Genomic DNA, 23,270 nt, shown 5'->3' on the forward strand with positions numbered 1-23,270 from the left:
CTTCTCCAGGCTGAACAGCCCCAACTTTCTCAGCCTATTTTCATACAGGCGGTGCTCCAGTCCCCTGACCATCCTCGTATATGACACTTATATGTATACTTACATATTAGGAAAGTAAATATTGTCCATTTATTTGGCCTTTTACATTTTTCCCAAAACTCTTAAAAAGGTTTTACAAAACTGCACTGTTTAAGTATGCTTTAGCTTTCTGTATTATCAGTCTCAATGAATATCTATTACGGTGAATCTGAATAATCCTTTCTCATTCACACCTGTTGTCAACCACATTTTCTTGGTAAAAGTTCAGCTAAATAAGATGAGTCAGAGGGACTTTCAGTATCCTCAAAGGGGCAGATGCACTTCTAGCAGGAAAGCTAGAAGTGCTTAAGTGAACAGAAATTAGGCTTATAAGCACCATGCTTCAGATATTCTAACACTCACTCTAAATAAAGACTACTTTTCACAGTAAATGTCAGCTCTTTCTTTCACGTTAAGACATGCCTTGGAAAGTTGTGCAAATAGTACATTATGTTCCTTCACACACTACTGAAAGATGCTAATAAGGCATCAAAAGTGTTTTAGCATACTATATCCTCTTTTGCTTTCTGCCACATTGAACACTCAGAAGAGAGCTTGTTTATAATCTATATACGTTCAGGTCTCAGAAACATAGGTTTCTGGACCAGGTCAGAGAACCATGCATTGCAGTAGGCTAATTTGCCACAGTTGTGCTAAATACATGAAGAAAAACTAGCTTTTGGGAAGACCAGTTCTAGATTACTTTCTTTAAAAGAATATACATTTCTGGAGTTTATCTCTAAACATTTATCCATGAAACCTGTCTGACAAAAGCTGCTGTTCCCAAAGCCACTTACTGGTCTTACACTGAAGGAGAAGTTTCACAGAGATTCAGATGTCTTTCATAGGTACCTTTGTCCCCTCAAAGGATATGAGAACACAGGGTTCACAAATGTAGACTTACAGTTTTTCTTTGCATGAAATTCTATGCTATTCTATTCTATGATTCTATGAAGGCTAATATCAGCAATTCCCCCATCTGAAATGAGCTGGCTCTTAACAGATATTTTACCGCTCTTTTTCTGTATTATTAACATTCAAAGTAAATCTGATTTAGAGTGCTGACCATGCAGAAGTCACACAGGTTTGAACCCTGAAGACTTACACATTTTGCTAAAGTGAAGGGATTGCGATTTTCTGCAACCACACACCCTCATTTGACATTTTCCAGGCCCTCCAATTATAAGAGCATTCTATCTGAAGAAGAGTAACAAACCAAAGCCTTGTAAACAGAACAGAATGGGTAAGATGGGTAAGAATGGAAACACAGAGAAAAAAGATAACGACTACACCAAAAAAAAAAAAAAAAAAAAAAAAAGGAAAAAAGAAAGAAACAAAGAAAACCTAAATTTATTCTTTTCAAGTTAACAGTCTGTTTGCAGCAACACTTGAGTCAAGATTTTATTACCTAGGAATAGTTTGTATTGGAACAGTCTCTGGATGTCATTGTCCTAAATAATATACAGATATTTAGCAAAGATATTCGTTAGAGTGTTCAAAGAATAATTTCCTTTCTTTATTTAAGTAATAAGTATTTACTTAAATAGAAACAAGAAAGTCAGAAGCAGATCCTATTTAACACCTCTAAACAAAACGGAATTTTCCCTAAAGTATGATTTCTTCTATGCTAGTGTTACACAGTGTCAGATATTAGTGTTAGATATCAGTTTTAGATATTTCTATAATTCAAAATACATTTTACCATGTAAAGCCCATAAAATCTGAGGTATTACCACATACAACCATGAGCAATAATGAAGCCTATAAAAAAATTACTTTCTAATTATGCTTTCTTAGATCAAACTCTTCTATGGAATAGGGAATTACTTTCAATTCCTTCTGCCTGTCTTTGTTTCTTTAGGGGTGTAAAAGATGTAAAGAGATGGATAGCTGAGTGTCTTTTTTTCTGAAAAAGTATGTTTCGCTACATTTCCTAGGTATTATCAGAGCATGAATGGTACTGAGGCTTGAATCAGGGTTATGGATAAGCTCCATGCCAGCTTTCAAAGCAATAGATCTGACTTCTTAAGCTTCAGATGCTGTTTTTAACAATATATACACCTTAGCCTCGTATGATATAAAAAGTAAATAACAAATCTATATGTAAGAGCTTTTGGGAAGAAATCTGTATAACTACAGGCTAATGTAATTTTAGCATAATTTAAGGCTTTTGATAGAAAATTTAACTAGATACATGTAAAATAGGATAAAATTCAGTTCATATATGATTTAATAGTTTTCTCTAATAATATTTTTTTAATACATACTAAATGCACTATATGTAATTTTTTTTAATTTCACTAATATTTGAATGAGCCCTATTAGAGAGGTTCTTAAGTGAACCAGAGTAAATAACAGCACAAGAATCTGAAGCAGGACAAGGAATTGGTTCTATGGTGGATGAGAGTTGGAAAAAATCAAGGGACACTAATAATTATATTCCTAAAGATTAAAGATTCGCTCTTTTTTGAGTACTTTCATAAATCGGAATAAATGATCTAACCAAAATGAAAAACAAGCACACAAAAACCAAAACCGGTGAAAAAAAGAAATTTATTTTTATCTTATCTTCCTTTAATAGATTGCACGATTTATATCGATGTATACACACATACAAATGTAAGTTTCTAGTTACATTTCAAGAGTGACATGAGCTTTTGCTTTATGATAAGGCCCTCTCCTTGGAGCTAAGTTTTCGTCTGTTCTTTTTCATATCTCTTAAAAGGTCTTTCTTGCATCCTGCATGGATACCACAATGTCTTCTAATTCTGAGACCAGTGTAAGAAAATGGTGTTCATTTGCTCAAGACACAAATTCAAACCATGAACCTTCCCAAGGCTGGTCAAATTGATGTTGATAACCCCAAACCATTAACAGCAATCTCTATTTCTGCTCTACTCAGTAATGATATTCCTGGCTCTGCACAGCTTACTGAATGATTGAACTCACTGTGATTTGTTTCACCCGTGACCCTTGTCACCCACTCTTTCCTTTTCCTGATCAGCTTTATTTAGTTGTTCCAGTTTCAGCTTAAAAACTCTAAATTTGAAACCTCTCAGTTTCAGGCTGCTTTTCATAGTTCAAGGGAAGTGTTGGGAATGGTGGCCACATGGTTGCCCTTGCTATCCTCTGCTGGGAATTTTTTTTTCTTCCAGAATATCCTGTATCTTCTAGTTCACACAGGCTATGTACACTTTAGTCCTCAACTAACACTAATGTAGCAAGACTTAACTCAGTATTAGATTCCCTTTCCTCCCTTCTCCCTGACTTTCCCCTCCTTTCTCCCTGACTTTCCACTCCTTTCTTCCTCCCTCCACATACATATGACCCATGCCTCAGCCAGGTCTGACACTGTTTGGATGGAGTCAGACAGAAGGAATATACAGTTAACATCTTCCCACATTTTCTCATTAAGTCCCTTATCTGTCTGTAGCTTCTTTCCCGTTTGCTTATTCCCTTACAGCCCTTTTCAGGTCATCTCTCTGACATTGAAATCTGCAAAACCACAAAAGTAAAGTGGAGGTTCATGCAGTATTTATTTAAAATAAAAAAAAAATATTCATATCTCCCTAATACTCCATGGACAAGGTCTTGGAACAGTAACTCTTAACTCCACTATTACAAAAAAAATGTCTTCAGTAAATGGAAACTTTTGAGGAGAATGGAACTTCATTATTCAGCAAGGATATCAGCTCCAAAAGCAGCTGCAATCTTAGTACTTCAGTGCCTTCTGCATAATAAAGACAAACATTTAGAAATTTGTGTCCTTACTTGTTATTTCTGCAGCAGATGGCAGAAGTAGCATACCTTAGTATTCTGTAGTTACATATCCCCATAACTTATACTTGATTTGTTAAAAAATTCAGAATAACTTGAATAAACTCTTCATCTGTGGCCATACATACGCATATCTTTGCTCCATGTGGCTTTTTTTTATTTCCTTTTTTTTTAATGAACAAAAGGCATGTTGTCTGTTCCAAAGAGCTCTTTATTTAAAAGATCATTAAATAAGATACCAAAACACAACTGCAGTATATATGCTACACAACTACTGTAAGGATTTTGCAGTACCCAAAAATAACCAAGAAATTTCATTCATGCAAGAACTGGCAAGCAAACTATTTCTAAGACCTTCTTTATACCTTCTTGTCGTGGACAAGAATGAATCCAAATGGTATACATTTATTTTAGATGAGCTAAATATTGATCAGGGTGAGAGGGAAAAGAATCTTAAATTCAAAAATATGGGATTATAAAGATCTGTTCTACAGCTTGGATTTTTAAATAATGAATCAGAAAAGCTGCAGTAATGATGCCAAGCTTGTCTTTTAGAATATTTCCAGTCTATCCTCAAGATCATATTCACTGACGTACAAACTCAGCAGTTTTTCATTCACATATTGTTGACACTTTCTTAAGCAGCTTAGACACTACATCTGGACTGAGGTCTTCAGGCTGCTGGCAGTCATTTAAGAGAGCGATGTATAGACTATCTGAGAAGCCCCTTATATATACATAAGCAAAACTCATCCTGCAAAAGATACCTACAACAGAACTTCAAGAGTAAAATAGAAAATGTTTCCAGACTAAAACTGGACTAACTTTTGAGACAAAACAGACTGGTACTTGTCCTGCTGGGAGCTCTAACAAATACTATTGCTTGCTAGTTCAAGTTCAGTTAGGTATAGTCCCATTTTAACTTCTGTATGAGATGTGAGGAGTCTCCTGAGCCAACAGCTGTACACTGCCATCTACTTGGAAAAGCAAATCTTACTTGGGCAAATAACAGCTCCTGAAGGCTTCAAGTTTCTTAATAGCTGACACTCCTTTGAAGGAGCTCTTGGGTGGCTCCCAGGATGCCATTCCCCATATTGTCACCTCATAGGAGTCCTTCAGCCAGCCAAAGCTTGCCTGCTAATGAGATGCCACAAAGCTCTTTCTAGTCTACTGTGTGATCATCAGGTCTGTCACACCTATCCAAGAATGCTGGATCTGACAAGTTTTAAAATGAGATAATCCACATTGTGCTTTTGTGTATGTCTTAATGTGACACCTACTAGCTTCAAAAGATTGGATGAGAATGTCAATTTTTCAGTAGCAATGAATAAAAGCAAATATAGTTTTAGCTCCTTTTGTCAACAAAACTTAAAAATGGGATTCAGATGTTCCCTGGCATTCCAGGAAATAAAAATAATTTTATATCTGTTTATTACTTAATTTAGATGTTAGGGGGATTGATTTATTTATTTATCTGTTTACTTATTTATTTATTTGCAGGTTTTCTCAGCCTTATTCATGACTTCTGAATGTTTGAATTTGGTCGCAATGAAAATCTTATTCCCCAGGTTCCTTGTGAAGATCAACCCCTTCCCCTACTTCCTTTGCTTCCTGGATAGCAAGGTACAAGTTCTGACAACAGTGACATCACAGGAGTCAGTATACTTTACTTCGCAGGTTCTCTGCAACTCTTGTTTTATGACTGCCTTCAGTCAGCCCATTAATTTAGATGTGGAGAACTTCAATGATCAGTCCAGAACCTTGGGGAGTTTCAGAAGAACCTGCTTCTCTTTCTACCCTTCTGCACTCAAGTATTATAGTGGTGGCTTGTGTGTTCAATTTGATATTGCATAGTGCAAACTGATAACTAATCTTGGAGATGAGGAATACAGATCAAGACCAAATTGTCGTGTCTCCATTGTGTGCTAGTTAGGAGTAGTGTATGAGGCATAGCCACAGTCATACATCACATAATTAAATCTCTTTCAATCTGCAAAATTCACATTTCATCCACTCTGTTCACACCAAAACCATTAAACTCTTACCTAAAACACAGAACAAAGTTTCGACTTATACTAGAAAAGACAGAAAACAGCAAATTTTGTAATACACCACAAGCAAGACTCAAGAAAGACGAAGACTTATCACCGCACTTAACCTTGAGAACAGTAACTATTATTTTATGTTTCTTTTAAAGAAAAACTAACAAATATATGCATCAGTAATGATAAAATTATTCATTTCTCTAGGATTTACTTGTATAGGGCATTGGTAATATTATGGATGATAGCTACTAATATATATAAAATCAAATAACTAAGGTTTCTGCAATTACACAGTATCACAGTATCACAGTATGTTAGAGATTGGAAGGGACCTCAAAAGATCATCTGGTCCAATCCCCCTGCCAGAGCAGGAACACCTAGATAAGGTCACACAGGAATGTGTCCAGGCGGGTTTTGAATGTCTCCAGAGAAGGAGACTCCACAACCTCCCTGGGCAGCCTGTTCCAGTGTTCCGTCACCCTCATTGAGAAGAAGTTTCTTCTCAAGTTTAAGTTTGCTTAAATTTTTTATCAAAATATCAAATATTTTAGGAGTATGAGAAATAATTAAGTATAAAGTTTCTGAATAATTGGTATAATTATTCATCTATGAACTTTGTAGAAACATCAGCAATGGAAAAGGTAGGAAAAATGTTTTGCTCTGCAGAGACAGACAGCAAATGTCTTAGTAATTGCCTTTATAAAACAAAATTGTTCATGTCAAGAGGCAGTTCTTTAAGCCAAGGTAGCAATCTGAGTTAATGGTCTTCAAAACAACATTTTAAATTTAAGGCAATTATGAGCTTCAGAAAAGAAGAAAATGGAAAAAAAAGAAAATAAAAGCACTGCCTGAATTTAGAAATCTTTACATATTGTAAAAGCCTATGCTGGCTTGAAGTTTGTTCAGCAGCCATTGCTGCTATAAATACAGCATTAATTTTGAAAGATCCCACTGAATGTGTGAAATAGAGACAAATATGTATAAGCCTACTGGTTTTTGTTTGTCGGGGGTTGGGGTTTTTTGGGGGGTTTTGGGTTTGGTGGTTGGTTGGTTTCTTTCCTGCTGTTATCCAAAAAGGAGGGCTAAAGAAAGGCTGCAATTCCACAGCAGTGAGGTCATCAGGAGGTAAACACAGCTAGAAATGAGAAGGGCTTTCAAGAAAATAAGGATGCCCCAGACCTCAAAATAGCTCTGCATACATGGCTTAATCATATGGTTTAAGTGGTTTTTCTAACATTTCAATGCTTCTATGCTTGCTTTTCACCAATGACCGATTGGTCTTTGTGAAATGCCAGGTTTGGCTTTTCCATCTTTACTGACCATGTTACAATTATAGACATTGTTTCCTCCTCTAATTAGGACAGTCTTTCACTCTCGATAACATTCTCTGGCAGTCCTCTGAATACCTCCATCAGCAGCTAGAGAAAAATGAACAACCTACCTCCTCCAGTGACACACAGTAGCTGACCCTGTGTGGATTCACATTGTGCTGAAAGAAAAAGGGTTATTTTAAGCCATTTTCAGCCAGTCTGTCTGGCTAGTCAGCTAACTCTGCACTGCAAGGAACAAGTACACAGTCACAGTATAAAGCTCATTTGAGTCTGGAGCAGTACATTAGGGTGGAACAGCTACCCATCATCATTTGAGGTCCTCTGCCATCACCCTGAATATCTAAATCACATCCAAAATGAAACATGAATGGATGGGTTTGTTTTTTTAAATTTTAACATTTAAATGATATCAACCACATTACCTTACCCTATTTTATTTTTCTTTTTTAATTTTTACACTCTTAAACTGAACATAAGCGAATAATATCATGGCAATCCATTTATGTTTGTCTTACTCTTCCATGTTCCCTATGAAATCATGATCTGAAATTTCTGTCATTTCTTCCTTATATATTGCTAGCAGTGAATTTTGGGATAAACTCTCTTCTGCTTTGTTATTTCAGACCAACAGGTAATTTAGAAATTAAAAGTTTTCATAACTGGACTAGGGAACCAGTAGGTTTGTTGGAAAGAGAGATGTTTCTTAGTCACTTGAGAGCATACTGTGTCTCCAGTCTAATTCTATGATGGTTTCATAAAAAAATAACAGGTATGAATCTACTAGAACCTTATTTAAGCAAAACCCTTAAGCACATTAAACATTTAAAACATTGAGACCAAACATGTTTAAGTGCTTTGCTGTACTCAAGTTATAATGATTATTACAGTTATTAGTATATGCTGTTATATCCTGTGAGCACATGCATTTAGTGGCTATTGAAGAAATCAACTGATTAATAGCATTTGCAGTAAGAAAATATAATTAGCTCTCATATAGTAAAAATACATTCTACTGTAAAAAAACCCAACAATATCTCTCTCATGTAACAGAGTTGGTATAACCACTGATATAGGCATGTTTTTTCTATGCATATTCCTGTATATGTTTAATAATAATTGACAGAAAATCTGACCTGTGAGAGGATGTAGAAATTCTCTGAGTGGTTGTTTTGGTTTTGTTTTGCTTTTTTGTTTTGTTTTGTTTTCTGACAATCTGTTGGAACACCACTGCTTTGAAAAAATACCTCAAACAGAAAACAGGTAGGTTTTCAAAAGCAATGTCTGACATTTTTTGCCTCCTGGTCTGAGCATCCAGGCTTTGTGGGTCTTAGACCATCCCTCTATTTTCACTGTTGCTGTGACTCCAGTTCTTTCAGGCTGTTTTCTTCAACACTGGAACCTGGATCATTGAGATTCTATGTACACATCACAGACACAGAGATGGAAAATGTGTTTCAGGTGGCACTTGATTTCTCATGGCTTGAAAACAAGTTTTTCCATGCTGGAAGCTTCCTTCTCAATCAGCTTCCAAGACTGCCTTTGAGCCCTGACACTGCCTGCTTTTATTGCAAAAATGGAAAGGGAGGGAAAGGAAATGCCTTTTAATTGTAAGTAGTTAAAGATGCTTTAATTTTAATTCCACTTTCAAATATCTCTCCTAAGTTTCCCATATAACCAGTTTAGTATCTTAACAGTGACAGCACAGGAGCATGAATCAGCTTTTTTATTTTTTTCTTTATTTTTTTTCCTGAGCATTCGTTGATTACGTAAACACTGTAAATCCTTTTACTGATTTAATAAACTCTTTTCATATTTAGTCAGTGATACACAAGACTCTAAAGCAGGGTTTGTTCTCACTAGCATATTTTGTTAAAGTCTCATTTATGTATTGTTTTCTTAAATTATGAATATTCAGTGGCAAGTTAAGAGTCAAAAAATAAAAACTTATTTACATGCAGGCTATTTAAAACATGAATTTTGAAATTGCCATTTAATAGTCAGATGATAGTGTTTGTTTCCTTCCTTTGACCTAATCCCTAATAAATTCAACTGGTCAATATACAAAATATTGTGCTAGTTCTGACTAATATATTATATAAAAAATTTGAAGTGTATATATATTTGAGGTGTTGCATTAGGAAATTGTTAAAATTCTCAGTAGGGTTTATGAACAGTATCAATTTTACTTGGTTTATGTTGATGTGTTTTATAAAATAGGAAAAGACTACAATATTGTTGGAAATACATTGAAATCTCAGTTTTGTACAATACACCATGCTTAGAAACTAATTTATTTGCAAATGTATTGGTCCAATTAATCTCAAGTAGGAAAAAAATCGCAATCAAAACAACAATTGCAAAAAAGACACAGTTATCAACCTGATGATTTTCCATAATATATTTCCACACAAGCATGATTTTAGATTTAAATAAGATAACCATAACACACAGTAACCTAGAAACTAAATATACATTGTTTTCTTCTGCTGCATCAGTAATATGAATTTCTCTTGAGTATGTATGGTCTTCTAGCTTTGTTCACATGTAGCTGCCGTTTCAGAATATAGGGATTTTTTCTTTTCATTATCTCCTTGTCTTGGCTTGAGTTCTCTAGATCAAAAGCATCTTGCTGAAGTAACTGTAGGATACAAGAGGAGACACAATGTTACCAGCTTTTTTTGGTGATGAAGATTATAAATTCTTAGAAATTTTATAAAAGTTTAACACCCGACACCAAGAAAAATCTTTACTACAGCAGTTGCAGGTTTAAAAAAAAAAAATTAAGACACAAAACTAGGATCACACTAAAGATGAGCTGAATCCTATAGATGTGGTATTTAAATTCCATTAAAAGAAACAAGATCATTGGTTTTGCCTCAAGAGAAAACCTGTTATGTTTCAAATTGTTTGAAAACTTCCTAATGGTTGTCACTCTATAATCACTCATTTAGGCCAAACACCTTCTAAAACACCCACTGATAGCTGGTTTCAGCTTTTGAGCAATATTTTTATCTGCCACTTCCTACAGCTAAAAAATCAAAACATGTAATAAATAAGAAATTAGATAAAGCACAAGAAAGCCAATATTTTATCTCAGAATTTCTTATATAACTGTATTTTGAGTTTTACTTGGAGTTTTTTGAAGTATTTTGCTCAGATTCCGCATTGCTTTATCTGTTAAGATTTTGTCCATTCTCTCACCACGTTCCTCCATGGTCAAGTACAGTCCTGGCTGAAAGTCATTAGACTGAAATTGTTTTTGTACTTACTCCGATATTTCCCTAAGCAATCAAACTTTGTCACTCAATTACTTGATGAATGAGTGCTCACCTAAATTCTATTTAAATGAATTGAAAGACTCTTATGGTTGCAACAGACTTTGGAGTCAGTCCTGGATGAATAAGATCACAAGAACTTCTTTCATTACATAAATTGTTCATTTCAAGCCTTCTTCAAGCCTTCTCCCTCTGGCTCTATAGCTTCTTTTAGTGTGTCGTATAAACCTCTGCACTGCTTAAGCTGAGAGAGGAATATTTTAAATTTTTTTCAATTTCACATGCAGTACTGTTAGGAGTGATTATTCCCAATCACCAGAAGAGGTGATGCAACTGCAAAGTAAGGAACTGTGATTATGTCATATGGGTTAGTGCATATAGTGAGTTCTGTGATAGCTCCTTTTCAGCAATATATGAAGAGATGAAGAGAATCCTCAGAAAACTGGTTCTCAAAGGTGTCACAAAGGTGTCTGCAAATACAGAGCTGTGATTCGGCAAATAAACGAGGATCAAGATTTAGCCAGACTGTCCGTGAACCTGCAATAGCTGAAGAAACTGGGTTTACTGGAAAGTGGGTAGTGACATAAGAATAACTCTTTTCACTCTGCAAAGCAGCTTTTAGTGTAATATATAATAACACAAGTGGATTGTGCCCAGTGCACCTCTGTATGATCATTGCACTAAGGTAAGTATCACAAATGCACTATAAAAAATCACTGTTTAAGAACAGCAATCATTACACAATCACAATGTCAACTTCCAGGGTTGCCTTTAGGTGTGGGGAAGCAAAAATCAAGAGTTCCCTTACTGGTTTCCTAGCAATAATAAGCCTAGACTGCCTGGGAAAATTACATGTATACGTGGGCATGTGTCCATGCATTTTGAATACAGTTTGCCTTAGGGCCTTAAAAGTGTTTTCAGAAACTCTGCCTCAGTAAATCTGCAGCAACTTCATGTCTGTTAAACAGATATTACTTTTGTGCTCTGGCATACATCTCACTTTCATGTGTTTGTTTTGTTCTTTGGAATGGCTACAAAGAGTGGGGAAGATACATAGTTGAGAATAGCTCTCATTTATCCATGGGTCAATATAAAAAACAGACACTCAACTCATCAGAAACTACATTAATTCACATGTCTTTCAATAAGAGGCATATTAGAGGTATTAGAGAATATAAAAATGGAAGAAAAGTTCAAGCAATATGATGGTTATCACATGGGTATGGGTTTTAAAAAAATCATTACAAACTGAGCATAAGAGTTCAACAGCAGTTGAAACATGCATTTGTGACAGTTTGCTTTACCTCCCAATGCTGAAAGGTTCTGCTGTGGCAAACTTTTTGAAGTTGATATACTGTCAGCATTGCTTCCAAGTTGAAGCCATCCAGAGCAGCAGGAAACTGTCTTCCTGAAACAAAATCCTCTTCATCTACCTCTACTGTATCCCCCATTTGGTTGTTTATGTTGTTGACAAGATTGCAGACATTTAGCAGGGTCATTTTCCAGTAAGGAAGTTTTGCTCTGTTAATCTGGAAATACAAATACCTACTATTTAATGTGTTGCAATTTTTTGTTTTGCTTTTTGTTAATAATGTGTAACAATCAAGCATTTTGGTAGGAACAAGCTTGTGTGTCCGAAGTATTTTTCGCCTTCTCAAATTTTAGATGATAATTAAAGAGTGCCAAAATTAGGGCAACTCATTTATTAAATACACCAAGTCTGCTTCCCTGCAGCCTAACCCCCCAGGTAGATATACATGATGAAAAACTAAACTGTTACCAAACCAGAATGGCAGCATTTCATAGGCATTCTGCACAGGTGCAAACAAAAACACAGATGGAAATTAATATAATATTAATTCACAGGCGTAAATAAGGACAATGAATGAGTCAAACCCACAGGATAAATTCCCAGTACTAGAATCCAAGGTGGATGCCTGTGGTTAAGTAGATGCTCCTTCCCAGTTCAGAACGAATACCAGTAATTTCAAAATTCCCTGATAAAAGGAATGGACTCCCTGCTTCAGAGCAAGTTGTCTGATCAGGCTGTGTCTGAAGTCATAGAATCTGTAAGCCCCAGGAGTTTTGGATACGGGAGAATCATGAGTCTGGGAGATGTGAATCAAAGGTCTATGGGCTTAGATGAAGATAGAGAAAAGATGAAAGAGAGCTGTGTAAACAATGTATTCCTGATTTGGTAACTGAACTGAAAAACTCAGACCAAATGTGTTTAGGTGTTCCACCTAAACAGATCTAATTCAGAAATGTTACAGAAAGACAGAAATAGAGAAATTTCACCATGGTTTGTCTCAAATTTACTTGCTCCAGTATATTCCATTATTGGGAAGACATTTAACTTTTAAACCCTTTTAAAAAATGTTGAGGAAAATAATTTTTACTTTTCACTGTTCTTTCCAAGCAGTTGTGGCAATAGTCTTCCTTAGTTTTGATTATCAATAGAAAAAAAGTAAGTAAAAACCTAATTCCTACTTCTTTTGCTGCTTTTTATGCCTTTGCTACCTTCTTGGCTCTCCCACTACTAATTATTTCTTTCAGATTATATTACTTTTAGTGGTGAGTATTGAAATCGCTTTTCTTAAACTAGAACTGACGACATAGTCATCTCCAAATGCCAAATAGCAAATTCCTATTTATTACTGGCAAGGGCTTCCATGCTGTGCACATTAGGATTATGTTTTATCTATGAACTGAAATGTAGTTGCTTCTTTTTCTGGCTATACAAAGTTAAATATAGGTATTACATTAACAAAGACATTGCCTTTTATATACTAATGGCATTAATTAAAAGTGTGGATTGCAGTGCTTACTTAGCTGAATGTTAGGTTGTTTCTTTAAAACACCTTCCTAACAAAGGGGCACTGCAATTCACCACACTTCACTATTTTTTGAGGGAATAGAAAGAAAATGGAGAGAAGTGAAGAAGAAAACAAGAAAACCTGGCATTACTATCAGCATTAGCTACAAAAAAAATCCCTTTTGGCCATAAGCATTACTCCAATATACAGCTGATATATGCATGCTTTTCAAAATCAGAATAATTTAGCCCTTTAATAAAACCACTTTGTGTTTTGAGATTTCTGACAAGGCTCAGAGGGAAAAAAAAAAAATTATTTTGTTTTGAGGCTAAGAAGAAATCAAATCTCTGATCTGATTCAGAAGCTTGAAATTGGTTCTGTGTTTTTTACTTTGAGCTCATCTGTTGTCCCATCTAGGTGCCCTAATTAGTCTATTGAATTATTTGAAAAGATGTGATAGATTCAAAATAAAAATTAACCTCTTTGCAGAACATCTAGTTTAATTCACAGAAGTTAAAACCTGCAAAAGGAACAGGCATCCACTGCAATGTCAGAATTCTCTTTGGTCTGTTTTAAAATATCTATGAAATATAAAAATATGGAGCTTTCTGTAACAAATGAGGAGAATTTTCCAGTGCACTTTTATCTCCTGGGTATGCTAAAGAAATGGAGTTAGCATTCCAACAGGTACATTGCAGTAAAGAATAAAACCTAGGGGCAGCGCTACACGATCAAGTGAGAGTTCTGAGATAAAAAAAAAAAAAAAAAATAAAAAAAAAAAAAAAAAATTCCAATGGATGGGAACAGAAGAGGAAAGGATAGTGAAATTTGTTATGTCTTCTTGCATTATTTATAGCATCTTTTTGATCTAAAGTTACTACTTTCTGTTAGCCTGGTGCATGTCTATGTTTAAAGGAACTTTCCTCTGTATATTAGTAAAATACTTGAACAGCAGGCTTCATAGGTGAAACTGGTCTTAGCTGCTATTTATTATGTTAAGGGAAAAAAATTTGCAGTTCTGTCTGCAAGTATATTTGTTTGTTAAGTGAGTCTAATTCCCATTAATGCCACACATGTATTAGCCCAAAATATGTTTGAGTACACCTGCTTCTGACTTACACTGCTGCCAGCTCACAGAATGAGTCTATAAAGCATTAAGAACTTCAGTCAAGAGTGAAATACTTTTTTAACTAAACATGGAGCTTTCCAGGTCATGTCCAGTCACTGAACAAGCAGCCATGATACTTTTTCACTCCATTATTACAGCAAGCACTACAATCAGACAGCTCTGTTTTATAGATAATTGGAAATCTCTGAGGCCCTTATCCTAAAGGAATATGTGAAAATGCAGTTTAAGATGACCGTAATCCAAATGTTCAGCTACATTTCCAATGTGTGATATATTCTTAATACAGATCTAAGGAATACCAACTACAGTTGCTCACGATGCTTTGGAAAACACCTACACAACAGATCAAGGAACCCATATCTGCCAAGACAGAACTAATTTTTTTTAAGATTATCTTGAAAAAGATTTGGGAATGATCTGAAGGAACAAAAGAGACTGCAGTATGAATCAGAATTTAAAAGTTATTAATGCTGAAATGAATATGATATATGCATTTCCATTGTTGAACACGCTTCTGAAATAAGACTCAGATATATGGTTTCCCACGTCTCATATAACTTGAAAGATAATTTTAAATCATCTAAGAAACTGAAAGGAGCTTGAGAATATTTCCTGCTTTGACAACAGGCTTGTCCTATGAAAGATTAGAGAATCTCTTTCAATTTCTCATTAAATGATATTCCTGAAAGTTTGCTTAAGATAACTTATGTTATAATGCATACCACTGAAATGTTTGATTTGCGTTTTTTTTTCCCCTCAAAAAAGAAAGTTTCATTCTCTGCCTATGGTGTATACTAATGTCTGCAAACATAACAAATTTTTATGTCATGACTGAGTCAGGAACTCATAACACCTATGCAGCTGCAACCTCATCTGCCTCTGACAACAAGGCAAAACTCTCTGGACACGTACAGTCAGCAACAGGCATTCTAGAACAGTAACAAACTCAGAGGATCCAAAATTTTATTCTAGTGATGATATATTGTTCAAAGAAATACCTCTTTTTTCTTCCTTCTCTCTCTCTCCCACCCCACACACCTAATATCATCTCAGTTTTGTTCTCAGCCTTGTTTGTGCTTGGGACATTCCTCATGGAAGTGGTGGTTTCAGGCAAGCATTTAGGAAGCTGGGAATAGAGCAGTTTATTTGATACAAAATAGAAAGAGCAGATAACTGCATATTCATGGTACTTTAGGTTGTGTTGGCTTGTCAGATCTTCCAAATGCGTCTTTGGGGTTTATCTTAGAGAAAAGACAAAGCATTTTATCCCTGTTTTATCCCTGTATCTTCTTTGAGACTTAACAACAGCCAAGGATAATAAACTGTATTAAATCAGAGAATCATAGAATCATAGAATAGTTAAGGGTTGGAAAGGACCTTAAGATCATCTAGTTCCAACCCCCTTGCCATGGGCAGGGACAAATGTTGAAGGCAGGTTGTAATAAGCCTGGACATACCACTTCAAAGCTGGAAAGTGATTCAGCATGAATACTACTTTAAAGAGAAGTTTGAAAATTGCCACTAGACACTGAATAGCTGTCTGTGAAGTCAGAAGCATATGGTAACTTTTTCCATAATATTGGATGGACTCCTGAAAGTTGTAAAAGGTGTGTGCTTAAACTCTATTTGTAGTTTTGATATTATACTACACAAGTTCCTACTTAAGAAGATTTTTTCTGTCAAATACTACCACCACAAGTAATAATCCACTTTGCGGCTTTTTTAGATCTGAGCTTTCATAAACAATTTTTGTTTCTTTTTTTTTTTCTCTCATCCCCCTTTCCCCATCTTAATGTTATTTAAATTGCCTGAATCTTCCTTGCTGCTTATTACTAAGTCAATGTCAAAGATGTGTAATGTAATTCAACTGTAATTGCCCTCAACTGGAACCAGATCTCAGGCACAGTATAAGACAGTTATTACACATACCATCAAATTTGTCTCTCACACCAAAACCATACTATTGTTCTAATGAGGGTTAAAAGCTAGCAGAGAACAGAAGAAAAAAAAAAAAAAAAAAAAAGAAAAAGAACTTGTCATTTCAGTAATGAATTCTGTGATTCTGTGAATGGTATCCCTTTTGTAGAAAGCACTTATGTACAATTTTTAGTGGTTCCACCATGCCTTACTTTGATGTCAAGAGACAATATATAGCAAACTAATGAATTCTAAGTGGTGATTTAAGCAGTAGAACGCAGAATTAAAGCAATGTCTCCACCATGCACCTACTGCTTATGCCAGCTTCAGGTGTCACTTGATTTTGGTATATGCCATGAAAAAATTGAGTAGCAACCTACACACTGTAAAACAACATAGAAGAGTATTATCGCAAACACCACTACATTATCAGCTGGTGCACTCTGTGCATTTTTAGTTACCAGAGATTGTGCTCTGTGCTGAAAGAGAGGAAAAGATGGAAGTAGAGATTAGGTTCACAGTTCTACTGAAGTCAGTAACAGAAACACCAATAGCTGTAGGGTTTCCTCCAAGGCATACTATGCTTTGCCACACAGAGAAAGATGTGCTTTTGTCAGCCTTCTACATTTGTCTCAAGAAAAGAATATCTATTAATCTTTCTGTACTTTAAAGGAGCAAGTGGCAAACAGGTTCATTTAGCATCTAAGGTTAATTACCATGCCAGTAAGGAACATGGGAACCTAAGAACTGCCAGACCAGATCAAAACAATGTATTTTCTGGCCTTGTTATTCTCTTAGAGTCTTATTCTTGTCTATTCAAAGAATCCTGTGAAAAAGTTCACATATAAGCAAATACAGTAAATATGGAAGTCTTCAAGGCAGATTTTGTTCTTAACATTCAACTAGTCATTGACTTAGGAAATTTTTAGGGAAATATTTTTAATTTCTCATTTTATTTTCCTTTAAATTTAACTTTAATTCCATTATAACAAAGGAATAAAGCATCCAAACTTAAGATCATGGCACTTGTTTCAGTGTTTGTTCTTTAATATGCCGCTGAAGAAATATTAGCCTATATATATCTTAGGTCATCTGTGGAAAACAACACCGTTAAGAAAGTGTCTATCAGCCTGTTTAATAGATATGTGCAATATTTGCTGCTTCACCTTGTCAATATGAGATTGGAACTGAATTTTTTCTATTTGTATTAAATAACATGTACACTGCTCACAGTCTGGCAATTTGTCAAGGAAATGCCATTTATCAGATTAATATTTTCATAGTTAGGTCCCCCAGTTCCTGTGCTAACACTGTCATTAAATTCTTAAACCAAAATCAGCATAAGTATTAACAGTTTTTGCTTTATGACTGTCTTAATTTTATATGCATATAGGAAAAATTCTGCATAAAAATAGCACTTACAGATTTGACGCAAGGTTAAGTTAGTTTTCATCACACATAATGTTATTCGAAACACATTTCCTCCAACAGATTTACATCTCTGCATATAACACAGTTTTGACAGTTTAATGAAAGCACCAGTGTTACAAGTGAGGAGCACTTTTAGTGTGTCACATCAACACCTTTAAATTTCCTTTGAACTGGAGAAAATCTTTCACCAAAGGAATGTCTAGCACTGAACTTTTTGGTCTAGACCATAGGTTATTACTTTGTGCAGAGACTTCTGTGTAATGAAATTCATTTGCACTCTACCCATCAGAGGAAAAAAAATTACCTTTGATGTGTACATATTGGTCAATAAATCTGCTTCTAACGCTTTCATTTCCTCTTCTGAATCTGGGAATAAACCAGAAACATATGTTTATTATTTCATCATAAATCATGAACATTTCAAATTAGCATACAGAATTTAGATATACCACTTAGTTTTGAAAACTGAATAAAACCCAAACAAATGAACAAACATTTTAGATAAAAACACAGCAAAGCAAGCTACTGTGAGGAGTCTTCAGGTAGCAATGACACTATGCTAAAATGGATACTACCTTTTTAAAGCATGATCAAGCTTATTGAAGTGAATGAATCAATTCAGTAATCTCTCTTCAGTGCAGCCCTTTCAGTAAACAAAACTGCTGCAATATTCTTCATTCAAAGCTCAGCATGGGTTTCATAATTGCTATTTGTCACCTCTATTTACTTTGAAGATTTTGGATATTTATTTTCAAATAATATTTACTTAAGTAGCAGCTAAGTATTTATGTGAATAGCAGTTGTGATTACAGTACAGGATTTAGTCTCAATTATTTTTGATTAAATTAAAAATATTTTTACTGACATAAGGGAATTGAGCTTCATTAGCTTGTGATACAAGGTTTTGACAATGCATACACCAAAAGAAAGTATTCTGACTTCGGATTTTCTTTACTAGCTTAATTGACCTTTAATAGCTCAGCAGACTTGCAAGACCTGTGATTTAGTGAATAGGGTTAAAATTGCTTTAGAAAGAGAAAAACAGCCACAAATTTTTCTACTTTGTGCTGTACAGAGTCACAAGTAAGATTTGGCCTTGAAAATGTAGAAGCAATCACAGCACAAAGATAATATATAAACAAATCAGTTAAGCCTTCAGATGAAACAGAGTTCTACATAGCTTTTAGCTTTCCTGGAATACCAGAAGTCCAAAGCCAAACGATACACTTACTTATATTTTAAACCAAACTAAATCATAATTTATTTCATATTCATATAAGTCATGGAATCATAGAATGGTTAGGGTTGGAAATGACCATAAGATCATCTAGTTGTAACCCCATCCTACCGTGGGCAGGGATGCCTCACCCTAGACTATGTCACCCAAGGCTTTGTCCAACCTGGCCTTGAACACTGCCAGGGATGGAGCATTTACCACTTCTTTGGGCAACCTGTTCCAGTGCCTTACCACCCTCACAGTAAAGAAATTCTTATATCTAACCTGAACTTCCCCTGTTAAAGTTTAAACCCACAGAATCATTGGATAGATTCTGCCTATGCCTTCATTCTGATAGAACAGAAAGCCAACCATTATATTGCTTTTAAAAACCAATCATGATCAATCTTAATCTTACCACCACGATGTTTCTTCTTTGGGGAATTCTGGGAATTCTTCTGAAGTTTCAGTTGTTATTCACCTTCTTCTAATTTTAAGCGTAATTTATTTCTAATTACAGATTTAGTAAAGGTTTGTACATAACTTCCTTCTCTATAAGTGATGTCTTTCTAATTGTAATATTTACCCAACTCATGTATTTTTTGAAAGCAATCACAGCCCTTTCTCAGCTCAGATTTTTAGGGTGTGCTTATGCAGTGATTACCAAATAAATGCAAGATCATTCTGCCTTTTAGAAAAAAAACATTCCCTGGAAAACCCATAAATACTTCACTGAATGGCTATGCCCAGGGCTACTAAACCCTCACCTGTTCTTCTCTTTTGTAATAGCACTGAATTCCCTAGTTCATCAGAGTGGCCCTCCTCTGTATCTGCTGTGATCTCAAGACAGCAAAGCATAATACAGCTTGGATCAGAAGCATCAGTACTTAACTACCTTAACGCTTACCATTAGCTACAGTAAGTACCTCTCTTATACATTTTTTTACGTGGGTTTTTTTTGTTTTGTGTTTTTTTTTTTTTTTTCATGGCTGAAAAAATTTAGTATCTCTTAAAAAAAAAAAAAAAATCAAGTCTTTTATCTCCTTAGACATTTTCAATCACTGTGCTTCTGTTGAAAGGAACATTAAATAGGTTACTTCTACTGCTCCCTAAGCTACTGCATTTTGTAGTGTTGCACTGCTTTTCATTATTTAGGTCATCAAAAACTTCTGGGCATTATGCTGATCTTCCTCTGTAGTGATGCTCCTGTTAACCTTTGCATTACCAGCACACCACATTCATTCACTTTTACTTTTTACACTGAAGTTGTTATTGAAAACATTAAATAAGGTTAGTTTGTAGATCAGTATTACAGCAATCCATTAGCAACTAATCTCCACCTTAATGCCTTTCAGCCCTTTCAGCACTACTGGTTGCCGGCATTACCTAATCTCTTAACTGCTTTACCGTTAGCCAAAGTTCTGCTGGCAGCACGTCACCTCAGCTGAATTTCAACTAGTGGTAGCAGCAGCTCCTATGAATGGTGTCACACTGTGACAGCATCACGATTTGTGGTGTCCTGGGTCATACCAGCTGAGGACAATGAAAGTACTGGTCTGCTTAGCATCTGTTTTTTTATGTCCCATAGAGGATGGAAGGTAACTTCAACACACCATCAAGGTAGGAGGACAGTTGCAGATGTGGTAGATAAGTATTTAAAAACATTTTGGTTGAGAAAAGAACTCTGGAAGACATTATTTAAGAGGCTGGTCAAGATCTCTTGAGTGAAGAACAAAGCAAAGCTTGGAGGAGGAAAAGGGAACACATTCAGGAAATTCAGGAATGAAAGAGATATAAGGAGTAAAGGCATAAAATGAGCAGAATCTCAAGACTCTCCGAGAGAAATGTATAAAAAGTCTGGTTACATATTATTGTTCATATCAGAAGGAAAGACACAGTTTGATGTCCTCTTGATTAACTTGTTATTGATAAGAAATACAGCTTCTATTAATATATTCATGTTCTGCAGGAATAGTTACATTTTACAGTTACACACTTTCCCCTAAAAGCAAACATTTTCCAGGAAAATTAAAATGTATTATCATTTTCTGTATGACATAACTGTCCATATTTGTCAAAATTGATTTGGCTCTTCCACACAAGCTTCTCTGTGGCATTTCTTGTTTGAATATAATATTTCATTTTCAAGCAAATAAACCACTATGCCAGTTACACCTACAATTTTGCTTCTGGGTGTTTTTATCAGCCTATTTTAATTTCACCTGATTTTTTTTTTTTTTTTTTTTTTTTTTTTTTACTTTAGTGGGCTTTCATTCAGGTTCTACAAACAGCTGAATTCGAAACTGCCTCACTGAAAACACTGGTCAAATATTTGCTTAAAAAGCTTTAAACATGTGGGCAAAAATTAATAAATATTAAGTCTTGCCAATAAAATCACCAGTTCTCTACAATATACAGAATGACTGTTTAAACTGTGATAAAATGTAGGTATTACATGTGTTACACTTTTATTTTGCAGGGGAATACAAATTTCAAACTTTCATCTAATGTGAGAATTAGGAATTCAGAGTCCTCCTGAACACTGAAGCTGAAAAATCTAAGGTATTGTAACTTTACTCCTTAAATTTCTGGAGTTAAAAAAATAAAGTAATTTGCCAGTTAGTTAAAACGGGATTTTGAAGCCCATTCTGCTTCATGTCTGTGTGTGTGCACCTGTTTAATCTCCACCATACCTATTTTTGGTTATAAAGTCAAGGCATAAATGACACACTCTTAGCTGTGTCATTTTCCAAAGGAGCAGGCAATGCGTTTTAATGTATGGCTCTCTTTTTTTTTTCAGGTTTCTAAAGCAATTGCTCTGAGATTAGAAACGCATTTACATTAACCTTCCTATTGTGTAATCTGCATCTGATTAATCTTTTTTTGTCATAATTTCAGATCAGTTGCTAGCATTTTTTTCCCCAGAATACAGAAATGTCTCTAGAAGTTGACTAAAGTGTGTATATAGCTGGTTTGGATTATGGCAGCTGTTCATATGAGTTGCTGAAATTATAACTTCTAGGGTAGTTTGGAAATGCATGGTATTCAATACATCGCAAATGAACCAACATAAGTGAGCAGATGGTCTACACTGACTTATATTTCCCATGTCTAGCCTACCCTATCTGCCATGGTACAGATGCTGTGAGGAGGAATGATGTAGTTGAAGGAAGAAAGTATGACAGGCATATAAAAAAGCGATGCTGACCAGAGCCGGTTACCAGGGCCAGCTCCGTGGCGCCTAGGGGGCACAACCTCTGCACCTCCCTTCCCCAGGTCCCTCTGGAGTCTGCGGAGCGGCTCAGTGCGCATCGGCCGGGGGTCCTCGGAGGGCGATGCGGGGCGCTTACCTGAGCAGAAGCTGCAGGAGGCCAAAGACAGCAGCAGGACACACACCAGCTGGGTTCTCATCCTTGCCACTCCGCCCTCTAGAAAGTAAAGTCCATAAATCCTGGGGAGAGACGAAGAGAGACAGAAAGAGACAAGACAGACAGACCAACAGACCGACCGACAGAGCCGCGCCGCTCCGCGTCCTCTTTCACACTCGCTGGCGGGCGGCTGCAGGCACCAGACGGGGCACCCGGACCCTTCCCCAACTATATAAGCCGAGGGGTGATGTCACGGCGATGCCGACATCGCCTCCTGATGAAGCTCCCTCCCTCCTCCACACCCCTCATGCCCCCCCGCCCCATCTCTCCCGCTGCCCCTTCCCCGCCTCTCCTTGCCCGCCAGCGCCGACGCCACTCGCCGCCTGACGCATGCGGAGCCCCGCGAGGCGCGCAGCGAACTCCCTCACCTACAGCCGCAGGGGGCGGCTGGAACCTGCTTTTCCCGAAAGGGAGTTATCTTCTGATTTGGAAAAGCTCCGAAATAAAATATCATTAGTAGTATTAAAAACAAAGTTACCGCCGCTGGTGGGACCCCTGACGCGCACTGTGCCCACGGTCCTCGTGCGGCTCCGTCTGATGCGCTTTGTCTGTGATCTGTCTTAGCTTTCCCTGCAGCGACGGCAAAACAGGGGAGAGAAAGACACAGCGGGCATGGGCAGGGGTGTGATAGCGGGCAGCGACAGGGGTGTTAAACAGGGGGTGGGCAGGGGAGTGTGTGCCATGGGGCATGGTATAACTCTAGGCATGGGCAGAGGGGTTACATGGGGCACAAGCAGCAGGGAAAAAAGAATACATAGAGAAGTCTGTGTATAAGAGAGAGATGGAGAAAGATAACGGGAAAGTCACTTGGCAGAGGTTTTTCATAG

General features: G+C 36.2%; 1 protein-coding gene across 1 annotated transcript; it reads right to left on the reverse strand.

The window, feature by feature from the left end:
• Positions 1-9,722: 9,722 nt before the first annotated feature.
• NTS (neurotensin) lies at positions 9,723-22,426 on the reverse strand (the record flags this gene model as incomplete). Its single annotated transcript, XM_080634773.1, has 4 exons — positions 9,723-9,869; positions 11,811-12,035; positions 18,104-18,165; positions 22,366-22,426. 4 exons carry the CDS (start codon positions 22,424-22,426, stop codon positions 9,723-9,725), a joined length of 495 nt encoding a protein of 164 aa, XP_080490899.1.
• Positions 22,427-23,270: the final 844 nt, after the last annotated feature.

Source organism: Psittacula echo, assembly GCF_963264785.1.
Source record: "Psittacula echo genome assembly, chromosome: 1".
NCBI lineage: Eukaryota > Metazoa > Chordata > Aves > Psittaciformes > Psittacidae > Psittacula > Psittacula echo.